General features: G+C 41.6%; 1 protein-coding gene across 1 annotated transcript; it reads left to right on the top strand.

The window, feature by feature from the left end:
• The first annotated feature begins 1,379 nt into the window (after positions 1 to 1,379).
• Positions 1,380 to 14,882, top strand: LOC117043583 (ubiquitin-conjugating enzyme E2 J1-like). Its single transcript, XM_033143410.1, has 8 exons — positions 1,380 to 1,576; positions 7,637 to 7,710; positions 7,958 to 8,089; positions 10,290 to 10,374; positions 10,873 to 10,978; positions 11,539 to 11,668; positions 12,100 to 12,234; positions 13,879 to 14,882. Exons 1-8 carry the CDS (start codon positions 1,546 to 1,548, stop codon positions 14,140 to 14,142), a joined length of 957 nt encoding a protein of 318 aa, XP_032999301.1. The 5' UTR covers positions 1,380 to 1,545; the 3' UTR covers positions 14,143 to 14,882.
• Positions 14,883 to 16,517: the final 1,635 nt, after the last annotated feature.

The following is a 16,517-nucleotide window of genomic DNA, read 5'->3' as shown; positions in this document are numbered from 1 at the left end:
CCACATAGTTCTCAAGTAATGGAAATATAGCATATGGTTTCTCAAAACATTCATGCAAATCTTTTGACTAGAAAGTACCGGGTATATGTTGGTAACAGGAACAATGTATGAGGGGTGGAGGTGTCCACATATTTCTGCTTCTATAAGATGCCAATTCCAAGAGATCACTAAAGTGGCTCACATTTGAATGAATACAATTTTCAAAAAGCTTCTAAAGCTATATTTACATTTCTAAAGAAGATGGTACATGAGGCAGTATAGTCACTCCCTCTTTCTACCTCTACCCAAAATACAATTATTTGGGTTTAATAAAACTTACCCTGCCCAAGTTACTGTATGGAAGGCATTACATAAAACACTACTGTTCCCTCTCGCCTGTCCCCACAATGGGCATTTAATTTGATATTGCTTAAGCACAGCTTGTTGCCTCTTTAGGCAGAAATGCCAACTAATTTTTTTGCCATCTGTTCTTAGGAAGCTCAAGATTAAGCTTAATGGAAACCACACAATTCCTCCTTTTGGAGTGAAGGTTCTGTACATCTGAAAGAGTGCTTTTTGAGCATGAATGCCACTATGTTTTGTGTGAATATAGCTAGCATCAGCTAATTACAGAGTGGCTTCACAACCACTTCTTAGGCCTACAAATGTGAAAGCGAAGCATTACCTCACTCTGCTCTCTTGCACCCCATTTCTCTATAGTCTACTGGTAAATAAAAATTTGTCTTGAATTTGGCAAAACAACTTTTGCAGTGCAATCCTATGATCTCATCTAGGTAAGCGGGATTGCAGCTTTTTGGATGCCTTGTCTTTTAGAACCAGGAAGATGCACAAAGAGTGCTTTCCATTTCAAGTCTTAAGGGGGGCAGGCAGGATTGGGAGAAGCAAATCTATGATTATATATATATAGAGAGAGAGAGAGAGAGAGAGAGAGAGCGAGCATATCCTCACCCTATCTGATTTCATGTCTCAGGAGCCAACATACCGGTACCTTGGACCGAATTTGTTAGAGTTGGCTTGATTTTGTGCGTGGTGTGTGTGTCTCCGTCTTCTCCTCTCCCCAATATACTAATGGGTGTAGAGAAGATCCTAACCCTCTTAGCGAGTGCTGAGCGGGTAGCTGGGGTTGTGGCAATTACTCCGGATTAGTTTACTCCGGATCAGTAAATGGAGGCGTGATGATCTTTGCAGTGTGGGTCAAGGGGAGGTGCCGGAGACCTGAACGAAGCGGCAGGGGCAAGCCGGGAGTGGCATCCTGAGGGCTGCCTGCCGCTGCCCCCTTTGGAAGGCGAAGGAAAGGGGAGGAGGCTCCGTCGCCGCCGCCACGTCAGGGGGAGTTTCCCAGCAGCCTGCGAAGAAACGAAGGGAGGGCGGCTGCCTCCTCCTCCGCCTCCGCCTCCCGCCCCTTCCACGGTCTCGTCTCGCCGCCGGCGTTGCTGTTCTCCGCCCGGCGAAGGAACAAGCCTTACGTGGCCCCGGCCGAGTCCGGGAAGGGACGGGCGAAGGAGAGCGGGAGAGGGAAGAGGCACAGCGGGCGCCGCCGCCGCCATGGAGACTCGCTACAACCTCAAAAGCCCCGGTGAGTTGTGGGGAAGATGCGGTGGAAGAATTGCGAGGGGCTTCTTTTTTAAAAAAGAAAAGAAGGGGGGGAGGGTCCGAGACGGTCCTCTCGTGGCCTTCCCTGGGAGATGGCACTGCGGGGGTTGGGATCCACCATCACGCGAGCCCCTGGTTCGGATGCTCGGCTAGGCCAAGGCCACCGGCTCTCTCCCCGGCCTCCGTCCGCTGCCGCAAAGTGCCTGGCAGGAGGAGGGGGCGGGGAGTCATTTTGCTTTATGTATTGTTATGGTTATGGCCCCTCAGTGGGTGCTGCTCTAGCGCTTATTCGGCGATGCTTCAGGCCAAGGGAGACGTTTCTCTCGCCTCCTTCAGTTTCGATTCCCCAAGAGGGTGACGAGGAGACGGCTTGGAAAACAGAGGTTATTCGTGTCACTGGGGTGGAGGGAGGGTTGTTGTTGTTGGGGGTGTCTTTCAGTTGCTCAGAGTTAGGCCCGGGGGTGGGGGTGGGGCATTCCTGCCCCAGTCCAGAGCTCCCCACCCACAGCTCATCTCTTGTGGCTCCATAAGAATCTTCTGCATCTATTTTGGATCAAGCATATATCCGGTTCTTCTGGCACACCTGTACCTAACACTCATCTCCATATAAGCTTGTAGTGCGTGTGTGTGTTTTCTTACCTGAAGGATGTTTGTTCTTAAATTATTATTTTTTTTAATCGGGGGAAGGGGCAGGGAAAAAACTCCACACCATCACACTGTCAGTTCACATGACCAAATTGGTATGCAGGTTGAGTTGCTCTGTTTGTCTTATTGTAGATATACAGGAAGCTGTCTTATACTGAGTCAGAACATTGGTCCCATCTAGCTTAGCAGTATCTACACTGACTGGCAGCTGCTCTGCCAGATTTCATACAGGGGCCTCTCCCATCCCTACCTAGGGATTGAACCAGGAACCTTCTCTCTGCAAAGGAGATGCTAGTCTGTTTAGTTACAGCCCTTATCTTAAAGTGCTGAAAGGTGTTTAACTATAGCTGCATACACAACACATTTATAGCACATTCTCTTCCTGCCCCCCCCCAAATCATAGGAACTGTAGTTCATTAAGGGTACTAAGAATGACAGCTCTCTGAGGTGTTTACACAGCCTCAGTTCACATGTAATTTTGCCAGTGCAGTGTTACGAAAAGCTGTTTGAGCAGATACATGGTAAATGAGCACCTGAAGAAACAATCACAAGATCACTTAAGTATGTGGCAACCACTATAATCACAATTCATGTTGAAAATGTGGAATTTGGTCAGACTCCAGCAGTGGTTGCCAGCCTTTTTGAGCCTGTGGACACATTTGCTAACTTGAGAAACTGTTATGGGCACCACACATGCACCACAACCATACACAAACATGTGCACTCATACTTTCCCCACTCCCACCTCACCCCACCCGACAGCAATTAGGCTTGAAAAAAAATGTTTTAACTCCCCCTTCCTCTAAGTCTAATTGGGGGGAGGCAGTCTTCCTGGAGAGTGTAGCTGGCAAGGCAAGAGTTAATTGTCCCTCCCCAGCTTCGAGGTCATGCCCAGGCAACAATGACTAGACTTGAAAAAGGCATTCTGTTGACTATAATAGAACATATCTTTCAAGTGAAATTGCAACAGGGATGGGGGGTTTAGCATGGGGGTTCATACTTGTGGAGGGTTTATTCTTCTTTCCCCAATTATAAAGGCCCCCAATCAGAAAAATATGGTGGGGGAACCTGGACCTTGTAGCCACCAGCAAAGGCTTCTGCAGGTGCACCCATGAGTTCAATGATGGTGACTTATGCTCTAGTAGTGTATTACATTATGGATACATTGTGAATACTGAAGCTCCACACAATGGACACAACTAATTGCAACCTGGAAAGTGGCCATTTTGAAACTTTATTTATGTACTGTACAGTACTTCTAGTACAAGATCTAGTACATTTTGATTTGCTAAATATTACCTGGCCAACATGGAAGTGGGAAGATTTTGAGTAGAAAACCATCCAAAGGGAAAGAGAGATGAACCTCCTATATCCAGCCACTTGTTTGTCTTTCCCTTAGATTGCAGCCTTTATGACTGTATTTTGTTATCGAAAAAACTGCAAGGACAAACACATGTGACCAAACATCACATGCAGTTTGGCTAGTGGGCCTTTTGAGCTTGTGGTAGCTGAGGCTTTGGTTAGTATGAGCTGTGTTTGGCTTCCCTTCCATAGGCTCAGACGCTCATATGAAAAGCTGCTGCTCAGATCTGATTAGCTTTTGTACTCAATCCCCACTGTGATTTTTAAGACTATTTGTGCCTGCATGGAAATAGCTGATATAGACTTTGCTTAGCAGCTGCCAGATTTCACATGAACTTTTGAGCCAAGGTGGTGGTAGGTTCTTTCTAGTATGACTGAAATAAAATATTATATGCTGCTATCATAGGCCTAGAAGATTGTTTCAAATGAACCCTCTGTTTGGATATCCTTTATGCACTCGCTGCCTTCAGTGTATTCACTACTTTATGAAGTATGTTGCAAGGAATTCTGCAGTCACACAGTTCTCAAAAGTTCTCAGAACACCCACAATTTGTGGTAGGATGGAGGACCACAAAGCTTACTTAAATCATGCTTTCTGGGTGACAAATGAATGCATTTGAGACGTACCTGAAAATGTAATGGTATTTTGTATCTGAAATGGGTTTGTAATGTTTAGTATACCAGAGGTAGGGAACCTTGACTGACTTAACTTTCAGCGGGTCTATTCTGAATAAGATGTGATTGGATGCAACATTCTGGTGTCCGGAAGACAGTGGGTGTTGCTAGATGCAAGAGTGGGCAAAGCAAGGGATGTGATGTTTAACTTTGTACAGTAGGCTGCATTCCATTCACAAAACAGTCAGAAATTTCTACTTGTGCAACTCTCCTTATCCTTCATCCAGGCATGAGGCAGTATCTCAGCTCACAGATACATTCCAGCCACGCAAAAGCTCTCAAGGAGAGTGCAGAGCAATGGTGACTGTGGCCTGGGGAGAGTCCTGAGAACTGGACAGAGAGGCCTGGTGGGTCACATTCAACCTCTTGCCAGAAATGTTGGAAGTACCTAAGTACACTTTAAAAAAAAACAACAAAAAACGAACCCTTCTACAATACAGCCTTCACATTCAGTGCTCATTCCTCTACATGGTTCTCTGCATTTAATATACCCTACACAGTTACCAAGGAATAAGTCCTTTGAACACAGTTAATTCTGACTAATTGTACAGAGGATTCCTTTGTAACTAGCTCCAGAGTAGACACTATACAAAGTAGAATGCAAAGTTGCATTCTTGTCCTTCACAGTTCAGATGTGATTAGGCACATCACTTTTCATACATATAGATGACTTTTTAAAGGACAGCTCAGTGCAAATATCTTCCTTGCCCCTGGCAATTAATTGGAATTGTTCTCTTCCCCTATATAGTCAACTCAGTCAAGGTAGGACAGAAGAATGAAAGAATGGAACATTTCAAGGGAGATGCAAGAATAGAGACAAAGAGTAGACATACTTTTTTAAAGCTGAATATAAATTTCATGCCAGCAAGTCATAAGAGTATTAGTCAAAGTCAGTATTGAATAAATGTATTTCAGGATTATTTGCAGATACATAGAAATGTGTTTATTTCATAACTGAAATTCTGAAGTTACACTATACTTTGTTTCAGGCTTAAGATGGTGATAAAGGAAGATATTGCAGACTTAATTAGATTAGCACTATCTTAGGTTACACTGAAGCCTGCTGGGACAAAGAAGCAATAAATTATGGCAGCCACTTTGGAAATACAAAACTGCACTTAAATCTTGACTCACTAATCCCTTCAGAGTCAGAGATGAGAAGCAAAGAAAAACGTGTCCTTGTGTTTAATAAATAAAATAATAAGAAATTTGTCTCTGTTTATACATATACATTGCATTAAGCAGTCTGATAGGTAAATGGCCCAATGCTTGCTTAAGATTTTTTTTCTCCACAAGAATGATAAAAGTATTATTTACTGCGTATTTTAAAAATCATGATACTGTTTTGGCATTGCGGGCATGTCATCTGCTACAGGGGTCTAAAGGTAAAGGGACCCCTGACAGTTAAGTCCAGTCACGAACGACTCTGGGGTTGCGACGCTCACCTCACTTTACAGGCCGAGGGAGCCGGCGTTTGTCCGCTCTGCAGACAGTTTTTCCGGGTCATGTGGCCAGCATGACTTAGCTGCTTCTGGCGCAATGGAACACAGACACCAGAGCAGCGCACGAAAATGCTGTTTACCTTCCCACCGGAGCGGTGTCTATTAATCTACTTGCACTTTTTGGCGTGCTTTCGAACTGCTAGGTTGGCAGGAGCTGGGACCAAGCAACGGGAGCTCACCCTATCACAGGGATTTGAACCGCCAACCTTTTGATCGGCAAGTCTAAGGCTCAGTGGTTTAGATCACAGCGCCACCCGCGTCTAGGGGTCTAGGGTGCAGCTAAAACTGCAATCCATCCTGATAGTGTCCTTCTAATCAAATGCTTGCCAATGGTTGGAGATAAAAGTACTCCAATGAAATATAATAAAGACCACTACCAAAATTTGTTTTCAAAGGATTGTACCTGAGTCTTTATATTTGTTTAATGTATAATTTTAGGTGGCCTGTTAAAATTTCACATTTTGTAATCTATAAAATGAAGGTGGGAGTGTTTTTAATCCAGTAGGTGGCAGCCTCCCCTCTGAGGTGAAGCTACATTCTGATGTTAGCAGTCCAACTTACATAAATTGTGAAAAGCAAAACAGTTCATCAGCATTGCTCAGAAGCTCTTGTTCTTGCCTTGCAACTTCTTTTGCCCTTGCAAAGCCTGCTTCTTGCCCTTGCCATTTCAAAAAAAAATTATATTAGAAATGTTATTATATACACTTATTCTAGTAGTAACTGAGTCTGGTGAATTGCATCCTAAATCAGTGGTGCATGTGTTTGAAACTGGGGTATTAAATTAGAATCAAGATAAATCTAATGGATAATTATGGTTAAGATCCATACAACTTAGTTTGGTGTTCCACACTTCCATCAGATTCTTTTTTTCCAGGCCTCTTATTGCAGCCTCTCATTCCCACCCCTTTCTCTGAAAAGCTGCTGCTGAAGGTCAGAGAGCCATTTGCCATAACATTTGAACTCTGACTAAAGGAGATATCAACAATCCCATTATGCATAGATCCTCTTTAAGCACATGACTCTTTAGATGCCAGACAATTGCTTTGTTTTCTGTCACTTTGCACTGGATATGTAACGTACTTTGATTTTACAAATGTACTTGGAAGCACCTTTCTCCTTTAAAAAAAAATCTTCCTTTGAGACACATACAAATATATTTACTGAAATAACAAACCTTCACATTTCTTCAGTTTTCCTCCTTTTTCAGATGGATGACTCGACTTCAAAACACCTATTCTGTCTTACTGCCTTTTAATTGATATATTCTATAATTTCTTGGTATATTAAAACTTCATGTCTTGTTTTGCTGTTCCCTTTTCCACCCCAGCCATCCCAAAGCAGCTGAGGCAGCATCTTCCACCGCCTTGGGACGAGCAAGAGGTGCGGGTGGGCTGCCTCTCCCTTGGGGAGGAAGAAGCAGTCCATTCGTGCCTCCCCCCCCCCCACACACACACCGGTCCCAAGGCAGCGGAGGCAGTTTCTGCCGCTGCCTGGAGACAGGCAAGGGGGACTGGTGAGGCTCAGCTGGGGGGCAGGAGTGCTTCTTTGAGCCTTCTCACCCCGCAGCGGAGCAAGCCCCATGTCCCACCAGTGTGCTCAAGCCGGAGAGACATGGGGCTTGTTGAAGCAGAGGGAAGAACAAGCTGTATTGTGTGTTGGCTTGTTTCTCCCTCTGCAACAGTATGAGGGCAGACCATGATGGTGGTTTCACTCAGCGGTATATCGCTGGTGAAATCACCACCTCTCCTGAATCCCTCTGCCCCTAATAATATATGGATCTATCGCCCAGGCCTATCGGCTATAAGTTTTAGATACTGAAATCACTTACTGTGTTTCTTTTTCTTTTTCTTTTCTTTCAGCTGTAAAACGTTTAATGAAAGAAGCTGCAGAACTGAAGGATCCAACAGACCATTATCATGCACAGCCCTTGGAGGTTAGCATGTGGCCATTCTGATAAATAAATTCACAACAGCAATGCTTACCTTGACCAGTCTCTCTTTCATTGTATTTGCAGTTAATGTGAAAAGCACATTGAGCTAGTTTGACTATTAACACTAAGCCCAAACCATGGCTTAGCATGAATATGTGAGGGCTCCCAGATCATGGCCTCTGTTCTCCCCCATCATGTCCTTCTGTTGCTATTATATTCAATGTATTTCTGTATATTTGGTTGCTAATAGGACAATCTTTTTGAGTGGCATTTCACTGTCAGAGGTCCTCCAGATTCAGATTTTGATGGTGGAGTTTATCATGGAAGAATAGTACTACCACCAGAGTATCCTATGAAACCACCAAGTATTATTCTCTTAACGGTAAGAATGTTTCTCAACCATTCATAACAGCATAAACACTTGGTTAGATCTACATCAGAAATTTGGTCACTTTAAACAATATTTTTAAAAAGGTATAAGCAAATATAGACCCCTGGTTTTTGGCCTTTCTCTTTGTATCCAATTAGGCTAACTGGAACTTCACTTGTAGACTTTATGCAGGGAGTATTAGAAAGGTCCCAAGAAAAAGGAATTCTATTCTGTTCTGAACTCTGTGAGGCATTTTGTTCAGGGTGTTTGGAGAAATGGTATATTTTAAGTGATTTGGAGAAGGCTTGGCAACAGTAGAATATGCTCAGTACCATTCAGGATTTTTCTCCTATTTGTTTTGAGAGTTTTAATAGTTACATTAAAAAAAAAAAAGATTTATGTCCACTAGTCTTCAAAACATCACTACTGTTTTTTGTTCAGTTTACTGTATAACTTAACAAAATTACTAGTTATGAGTTTCCCACTATTCCTAATATTTGAAGCTGTTTTTCATTGCATACACCAAGAATGCTACATACATCAAAACAAGAAGAATGATTTCCCTCCTTGTGTGACAGGATGAGGTGGGGTGGATGTGTTGCTATGATTAATAACTGTAGGCTAGGACTGGATTACCTTGATATTTTGGTCAATAAATTAATCTGGAGGAGCATTTTGATGTGACTTAGAGCAGCCTATGTCAGTGTTTTTCAACCTTTTTTGGGCAAAGGCACACTTGTTTCATGAAAAAAATCACGAGGCACACCACCATTAGAAAATGTTAAAAAATTTAACTCTGTGCCTATATTGACTATATATAAAGTAATTTTTCAATTTTTCCCACGGCACACCAGGCAACATCTCGCGGCACACTAGTGTGCCGCGGAACAGTGGTTGAAAAACACTGGCCTATGTGACTGCAGTCCTGTTGGTTATACGGATTGTTTAGACCAGGGATCGGCAACCTCCGGCCCATGGAGGCCGTTTAACTGGCCAACAAGCCACCCGCTCAGCAAGTCCCTCGCACACCGCCCTAAACTGACGCAGCGTGGCGCAGGGACTCGCTGAGTGGTGCCAGAAATGGCATCTGCGCATGCCCGCAACGCCGGAAATGGCGTCTGCGCATGACTGCAATGCTGAAAATCATGTCTGCACATGCTCAGACGCTGAAAGTCGCTTCTGCACAGACGCGATTTTCAGCGTCTGGACATGGCAGGTGCCATTTTTGGTGTGGACGTGCGCGGACGCCATTTCTGGCATCGCGTTGCACATGTCCGGCCCACAGACAATCGTCCATGGGAATGATCTGGCCCATGCCCAGAAAACCTTGCCGACCCCTGGTTTAGACAAACAGAGACACAACATGGACTGAAGATGAGATCTTGAGAGAATCTGCTGTATTCAGAGAAGAGCAAACTGTATCAGGGCCTGCTTTGGTTATCTATCATTCTATTTATCTATCTATCTATCTCCCGATCTCCCGCCTATCTGGCTGGGTTTCCCCAGCCACTCTGGGTGGCTTACAACATATATAAAAACATAACAAAAATCAAACATTAAAAAACAAAATATCCTACACAAGCAACAAATAAACTAATAAATCAGTAGAAAACAACAACAACAACAACAGCCAGTTTACAACCACCACCACCACCAGTTTACAGTTATGCCCAAATTAAGACAATCACCAACTCCAACTAAACATTTAACTAACACCAACTTGACAAAAACAAAACAGAGGAACAAAAATTAGAACCATTAAAAACATTTTTGCCAGTTGCCGCAAACCAAGAGTTGTCCCAGCAATGTCCCAGTGGCCTCCCAGGAGCCTCTTTTAGCTGTTCAGGGTGATTCTGGGCCCTGCACCCTATGCCAGGTGGAAATGGGCCTTGCAGCAGGGAGCGGTCTTCCTTCCAGCACTCATGTTTGTGCCAGTTCCTTTTTTAGAGGTGGCTTGGGTAAACCATCAATCTTTGAGAATACTCTGTTCTTTGAGCACGACTAAAACAATTCTGCTATAGCTGAGACTTCAAGTTTCTTTTCAGTAACAATCAATTACAGACTGTTGACTGTATTCCAAAGATAGTATTCCAAAATTGTATTCCAAAGATTCTGTACTTTCTTCAAGCTAGTTGAATCTTGACTTATGAAAATGATTTGATTTACATAGTATTATTTTCCTTTATCTTTCTTTCTTATGTGCCCATTTAAGGCCAATGGCAGGTTTGAAGTGGGAAAGAAAATTTGCTTAAGCATCTCAGGGCATCATCCTGAAACATGGCAACCATCATGGAGCAGTAAGTATCAGCTATTGTAGGCAGCAAAGGGCCTCAATACACAAGTACAGTGGTACCTCAGTTTAAGAACAGTCCTGTTTACGAACAATTTGGTTTACGAGCTCCGCAAAACCGGAAGTAGTGTCCTGGTTTGTGAACTTCTACCTCTGTCTAAGAAAAGAATCCGAATGGTGGAAGGGCACCTGCGGTGGGAGGCCTCATTAGGGAAAGCGCACCTCGGTTTAAGAACGGACTTCCGAAACAGATTAAGTTCATAAACCAAGGTACCACTGTAGATCACTGTGCTACATTCAACAGATATTTCCTTTTAAATGTTATGTGACATTCCTGCTTCTCTTCAGGCATGTTTTGGACATTGGGGGCAGGATTTAATATATTTTGCATTACCTTGGGCTTAACTTTTTTTAAATTACCTGTTATAACTTTGTACGTTAAGTAGTTTTCTCCCCCTCCCCTATTTAGTACTTAACCTGCACCCCTCTTCTTTTTTGATCACAGTAAGAACTGCATTGCTTGCTATTATTGGATTTATGCCAACGAAAGGGGAGGGAGCCATAGGGTCTCTAGACTATACCCCTGAGGAAAGAAGAGCACTTGCTAAGAAGTAAGGGTTTGTTTTTGTTTTTGTGACTAATTTTTTTTATGTTGAATCTTATTTCTGAATCTTATTCCTATGTTCCTCTTCAGTGCAGTTGGCTAGGTATATTATTTGCTCAGTCTGTAATGCTCAGTATGTTACATTGCATTCATAAGCATATTTACTCAGAAGTTTGTCCCACTTTGCTCAGGATGGTCACCTTCATTTATTTTGTGCACTCTGTTCTTAGCTTAGCTTAGAGGACAATCCTATGAATGCTTACATTGAACATCTGGATTTGCCTCTGAATAAATATGCAAAGGATCAGGTGTCAGCTATTCTTATTTTTGCATGTTCTTTATTAAATAAATACTTGAGAAAACATTTAGTCACTTGTGTTTTGTTTTCTTACCACAAATATGTTATTGGCAAGAATGCACCGTGGAGGTAATAGATGGCAAAATTTAATAGCAATTATGCTGGCAGACATAATTTCATACATGTGTAGATTCATTAAGAATGCTGGATATTTTGATCACTGTTGGTGGTTCAATTAAATTAATGTAAAAACTTCCGTTACTTTCCAGATCTCAGGATTTCTATTGTGAAGGATGTGGATCACTTATGAAGGAAGCCCTCTTACCATTAACCTCTGGAAGTGCTTCAAGCCAAGCTGACAAAGAGGCTAAGGAACTTGCCAGGCAAATTAGTTTCAAGGTTGTTTAACTATTTGCTGTCCCCCCCCCAGTTAATTTGAATAGGACCATACCTAGAGGAGGTTGGTTGGTGCAGCTAGCCAGGTCACAGTTCACTTGGAAAGAATGGAGGCAGCAGTAGTTGATTGATTATGTGGTGGGTTGGCCATACTGCTGTATTTATGGCTTCACAGTTTCTTCAGTGGGTTTCAGAATTAATGGTTGTACTGTGCTTTGGCAACCAAATGATGTAAGCATTGCAACTGAGGTCCAGAATTTCAGGCATAAATTGAGAAGACACTTGCTCTGGAAATAACATTGCACATAATGTGTGTGCACTTGTTTAATAACAATTGAATAAATGACGCTAGAGAAGAGAGAAGATGCATTATATAACATGCCTGATTAGAGTTTTTAACTGATGTACCATTTGTGCTCTTTTGTCCTTTTAAGGCTGAAGTTAACTCATCTAGGAAATCTGTTGCTGAACCTGCAGACTTATCGGGATTTAACCACTTGCCCAGTTCACCTGAACACCAACAAGAAAGTACAACTCCAGCATTCCAGGACACCACCCCCAATGAAGTGGTAGGTGTTTCATAAATCTGAGAAAAACAAATGAAGGCAAATACTTGGAAAATCCAAGTAATATTGATAGGATGTCACTTTAGAGCATTTTTAAAAGCTTATTAGCATTCCAGTAAAACTACTATTGCTGAAGTCCTGTCACCTTCCTTTACTCATCTGTTGCCTTCTGTCACTGCAGCTCTATGCAGATTTACCTGAGAGTAAGTTCCTTTAAACTCAGTGAAGTTTGTATCTTGATAGACATAAGTAGGCTTTTACTGTGTATGGCTTTTCAGAGCTGTTGGCCCGTAGAAAATCCTTTTCATCAGTTATTTTAGTTCTGACCTTGCATACTATATTATTTTAACTTTCCTATCAAAATCCAATTTAAACATCTTTGTAAGCTAAGGAGATATATATATATATATATATATATAGAGAGAGAGAGAGAGAGAGAGAGAATATCCTGCCTTTTTGAATCTAAACGGTCCTTGTACAGAAGGTAATTTATTTGCAGCAGTGATATGGACTTGCCCCCAGAGCCACACTTGTTTTATCCCTAAGCCCGAGAGACTTATATAAACCAAAGCAAATAGAGGCCCTGCTCTTTAGTGATTTGCAGCTTTTATTTTATTAAATATGCTTATCATGTACCTTTTTGTTTATAATCTCTCAAGTAATTTTGACTACATAAAGGGCAGTATTAATTCTGACCATTTTAAATAATTGTTTGCTTAATTATGACATATTAATATAGCCAAGAAGAGTGCTTATATAACCCATCCACTTTGGAAGTAACTGAGGCCTGGTATTGTGACAGGGCAGCTGCTTCTATGACTGATGTGGATGCAATCTAAATTCACTGACAAATTGTAGACAAATCCCAGTTAAGCTCGTGTGTGTGTGTGTGTGTGTGTGTGTGTTTTAAAGGTTGATGGAGCTGCAGATTGGTTTTTAAAAATCCTGTCAAATCGCGTCAGACCATCTGTTGCTTGGTGATGAGTATTTTCCAGCTATTTAGAAATACAGGCATGCTAATATTATGTAGATTTCCCCAACAATTTTCCCTCTGTCTGTCATATTCTTACAAAGTTATGTGATTTGATTCCCGCCCCCCCCTGCACGTTTCATAGTTCTTGAGTGTATCCATTTCACTCTCCAGTAATCTTAATTGTGTTTTGTGTTGAGAAAGGGGGAAAGTCAGTAATAGTTTGATTAACCTCACTTTAGATGACATTGTTTTCATCTAGCAGCTCACTAGTTTTACTCCATTTGTGGGGTCATCAGAATGAGTGCCACACATAAAACAACCTTCCATACTTCACACTATGTCATGGTTCAGCACAGGGATGATGATGTTGGACTCCAGCTCCCATCAGCCAGCATGTTCAGTGGTCAAGAGATTATGGGTACAAAAGGCTAGCCACTCTTGGTTTAGCACAACATTCCAGTTCATGCACAACCCGGAACTGGTGTGGTGTAGTCGTTAGAGGGTTGATCTAGGAAATGGAAGATGAGGGTTCAAATCCCCTTTCACCCATGAAGCTCATTGAGCAGCCTCAGTGAAGTTGCCAGGCAATGCAGTTTTGAGCTGCATCTTGTTTCCATTCCATTCTGTGTTCCATTCCATTGTATTCTATTAAAGCCAGAAACTTTTTTTTTTAGTCTGAAAATCAGACCAACTCAGCCACCTCAAGTCAAGAACAACATAACCAGCCTGCATCAAATAATACTTCTATGAGCCCTCGCCAGCGGCGTGCACAGCAGAGAAGGGTGCCGACTTCAACCAACTTCAATCAGGTTCAGCAGCCAAGGGTCAACAGAAACCACATGGGCTCAAATGCGCTGATTCTTCTCCTTGTTTTAGCACTGGCAGCTCTTATATTTAGGCGTATATATTTAGCCAATGAGTATATATTTGAATTATGAGTTTTGGTCATTTTAAAATACTGTGACTTGAATTCTTTATTAAAATGTTCTATGTTGGATATGTCTTGAGGATTGTTTACATGAAATTACTTTTTGTATTTACTCACTTTACGTCTGAATTTAATGTACCATGAGGTACATTAATATCTGCAAGAAAAGCACACCTTGATACTGGTGTGAACATGGACTATTAATGATTAATACAAACTGAGCATATAACCTAAGAGATGATGTACAGGATATATATCTGCATTAGCAGGATATTTAAGGAGTGAGAGGGCTGAATGCATCACTTGTGAGCTTTGGTGGGTAATTTTAACTGATAGACACATAAAAGTGTGGTTTAATGTTATGTGGGAACATAAATAATTATTCTTTTCAAGAGTGTCTATAAAAAATTGCCTGAGAAAGAACTTCTTAAATTGAAGTGCAGGTATACTTGCATAGTAAATATTACAAAACTGAGCAGGGAGGGGAAGTTGTTGATATTTTGTAAGTACATTTATTTCCTACACAACAATTTTTTTGGGGGGATCCCTTAAATTGTAGGGTTTTTATCCTCTGTGAAAAAGAGGGGCAAGAACTTTGTTTGCTTTTCTTTTTAGTTTTTATTTTCCAGAAGGTAGGATAATCTTTTGTGAGGTTTGAAAGTCATTTTCTAATATTCAATTGTGTATATTTTGCTTTTTTTAAATTTGAAGATCCTGGAAATAGTTATAAATATGTAATATTTACCCAGAGCTTATTGACTGTGACTTATTCCAGAAATATATATAAAGCATTGAACTGATTGTTTCATGGGCCCATCATTTAATGAAAAACTCATTAAAGCATTTTCAAAACCCATAAGTAAAAACAAGATATTTTAATCTAACATCATCTATGAAATCTACCTAGTGCCAAAAAAGACCCCTGAAATAGAGTAAAGACTCAGTATGAGTGGAAGCTCCTTTGTCCAATGGGCTTTCCCAACCACTCCAACTCGCCAAAAGCCACTCCTTTTGTAAGAAATCAATTTCAGCTGATTTGAGACACATTCACACACCCATACCATGCTGCTCTGGAACATCTTTGACCTCCAGCAGTAACTGTTCAGGATGCAAAGGTGTTACAGAAGGTAGGCAAGAGCAAGAAAATCCCCTTTCCAGGGTACCTGTACTTCTCTGTATCTTGCCTAGTGTAATTTGCATTTAAAAGTATCATTCTGGGCAGACTCCTGCCTGAGAAAATAAATCTTTGAATGTTTTTCCCCTTGACACAATATGCAACATTTTGTTGCGGGTCCTCACTTGTCTAAACTACAGTAATAGTAAACTCAGTTCTCCGAGTGCTGCTCCTTGTGTAGCCAGAGGAACGAAGCAGCAGGCCTGGGGCAGCCCCAGAGTTTGCAGAAGTACAATATACTTTACTAGGGAAAGCCATAGGAGTGGAATCCTTCCAAAAGCAGACCAATGAGGATTAAAGATGCTCGTAAAGACGGACATAGGATGCTGGCTGACTGCTGTAGGAAGGGGGGAATGGAAAAGGAGTGGAGAGGGAATGGAATGGCCTGCCTTAAAACATGAACATGAGCACACCGTACTGCAATATTTGGTTGTGAGTTCCACTTATAGCGCCTATTCTACAAATACATGCTATAGAATATGTGGCTTACAAAAATTGCCCTTAGAACAATCAAGATCAAGTCTGGTCCCTGTAATATAACACCTAATCTTGGCCTGAGATATGGAGATGCCACATCAAAGTAGAAGCTACACAACTATTAATATTCAAATCTCATGAATTCAAATTATTTTCTTCCTTGAATTTGCTTAACACAGAAATCCAAGTGGCGCTGCCTGGCTATGCAGTGATTCAAAACAACTCTGACTAAATAACATTTTATTTTGAAAACAAAGGATTGTTAAAGTTGACATTTAACTTCTCATTTTAATCTCTGAGGTTCTGAGAGCTGTTATAGCGGCTAGGAGTTTGACCACAGAAATCCCCTTTTCAGAAGCTATCTCACTGTAACAGCCTTAGGGAAGCCACCACACTCTCCCAGCCTCAGTCACCCATCTGCAATATGTTAATAAAAACTGGTCTACCTTATGGAGTTGCTCCAAGGATGACAGAGATAGTGAGTGTATAGAAAGTGTTTGAAAATTAAAGCTCAAAATGTACTGCATAAGCATTATTACCAGCATTTGTTATGACCTTTCAGGATCAGAAACCAACTGTGAGTGCTCTAAAGACAAACAATTTAAGCCATTTCACTTATTTTGTTAACAATCTAGCGTTTTCCTCCTGTTAAAGAAAATGGCACTTGATTTGTTACTTATCAGTTTAAGGTACCTGTATACTGCTTTTCAAGCAAACCTCACACAGCAGTTTAC

The sequence above is a fragment of the Lacerta agilis genome, chromosome 3 (genome assembly GCF_009819535.1).
Source record: "Lacerta agilis isolate rLacAgi1 chromosome 3, rLacAgi1.pri, whole genome shotgun sequence".
NCBI lineage: Eukaryota > Metazoa > Chordata > Lepidosauria > Squamata > Lacertidae > Lacerta > Lacerta agilis.
This window is presented reverse-complemented; position numbering and strand designations above follow the sequence as displayed.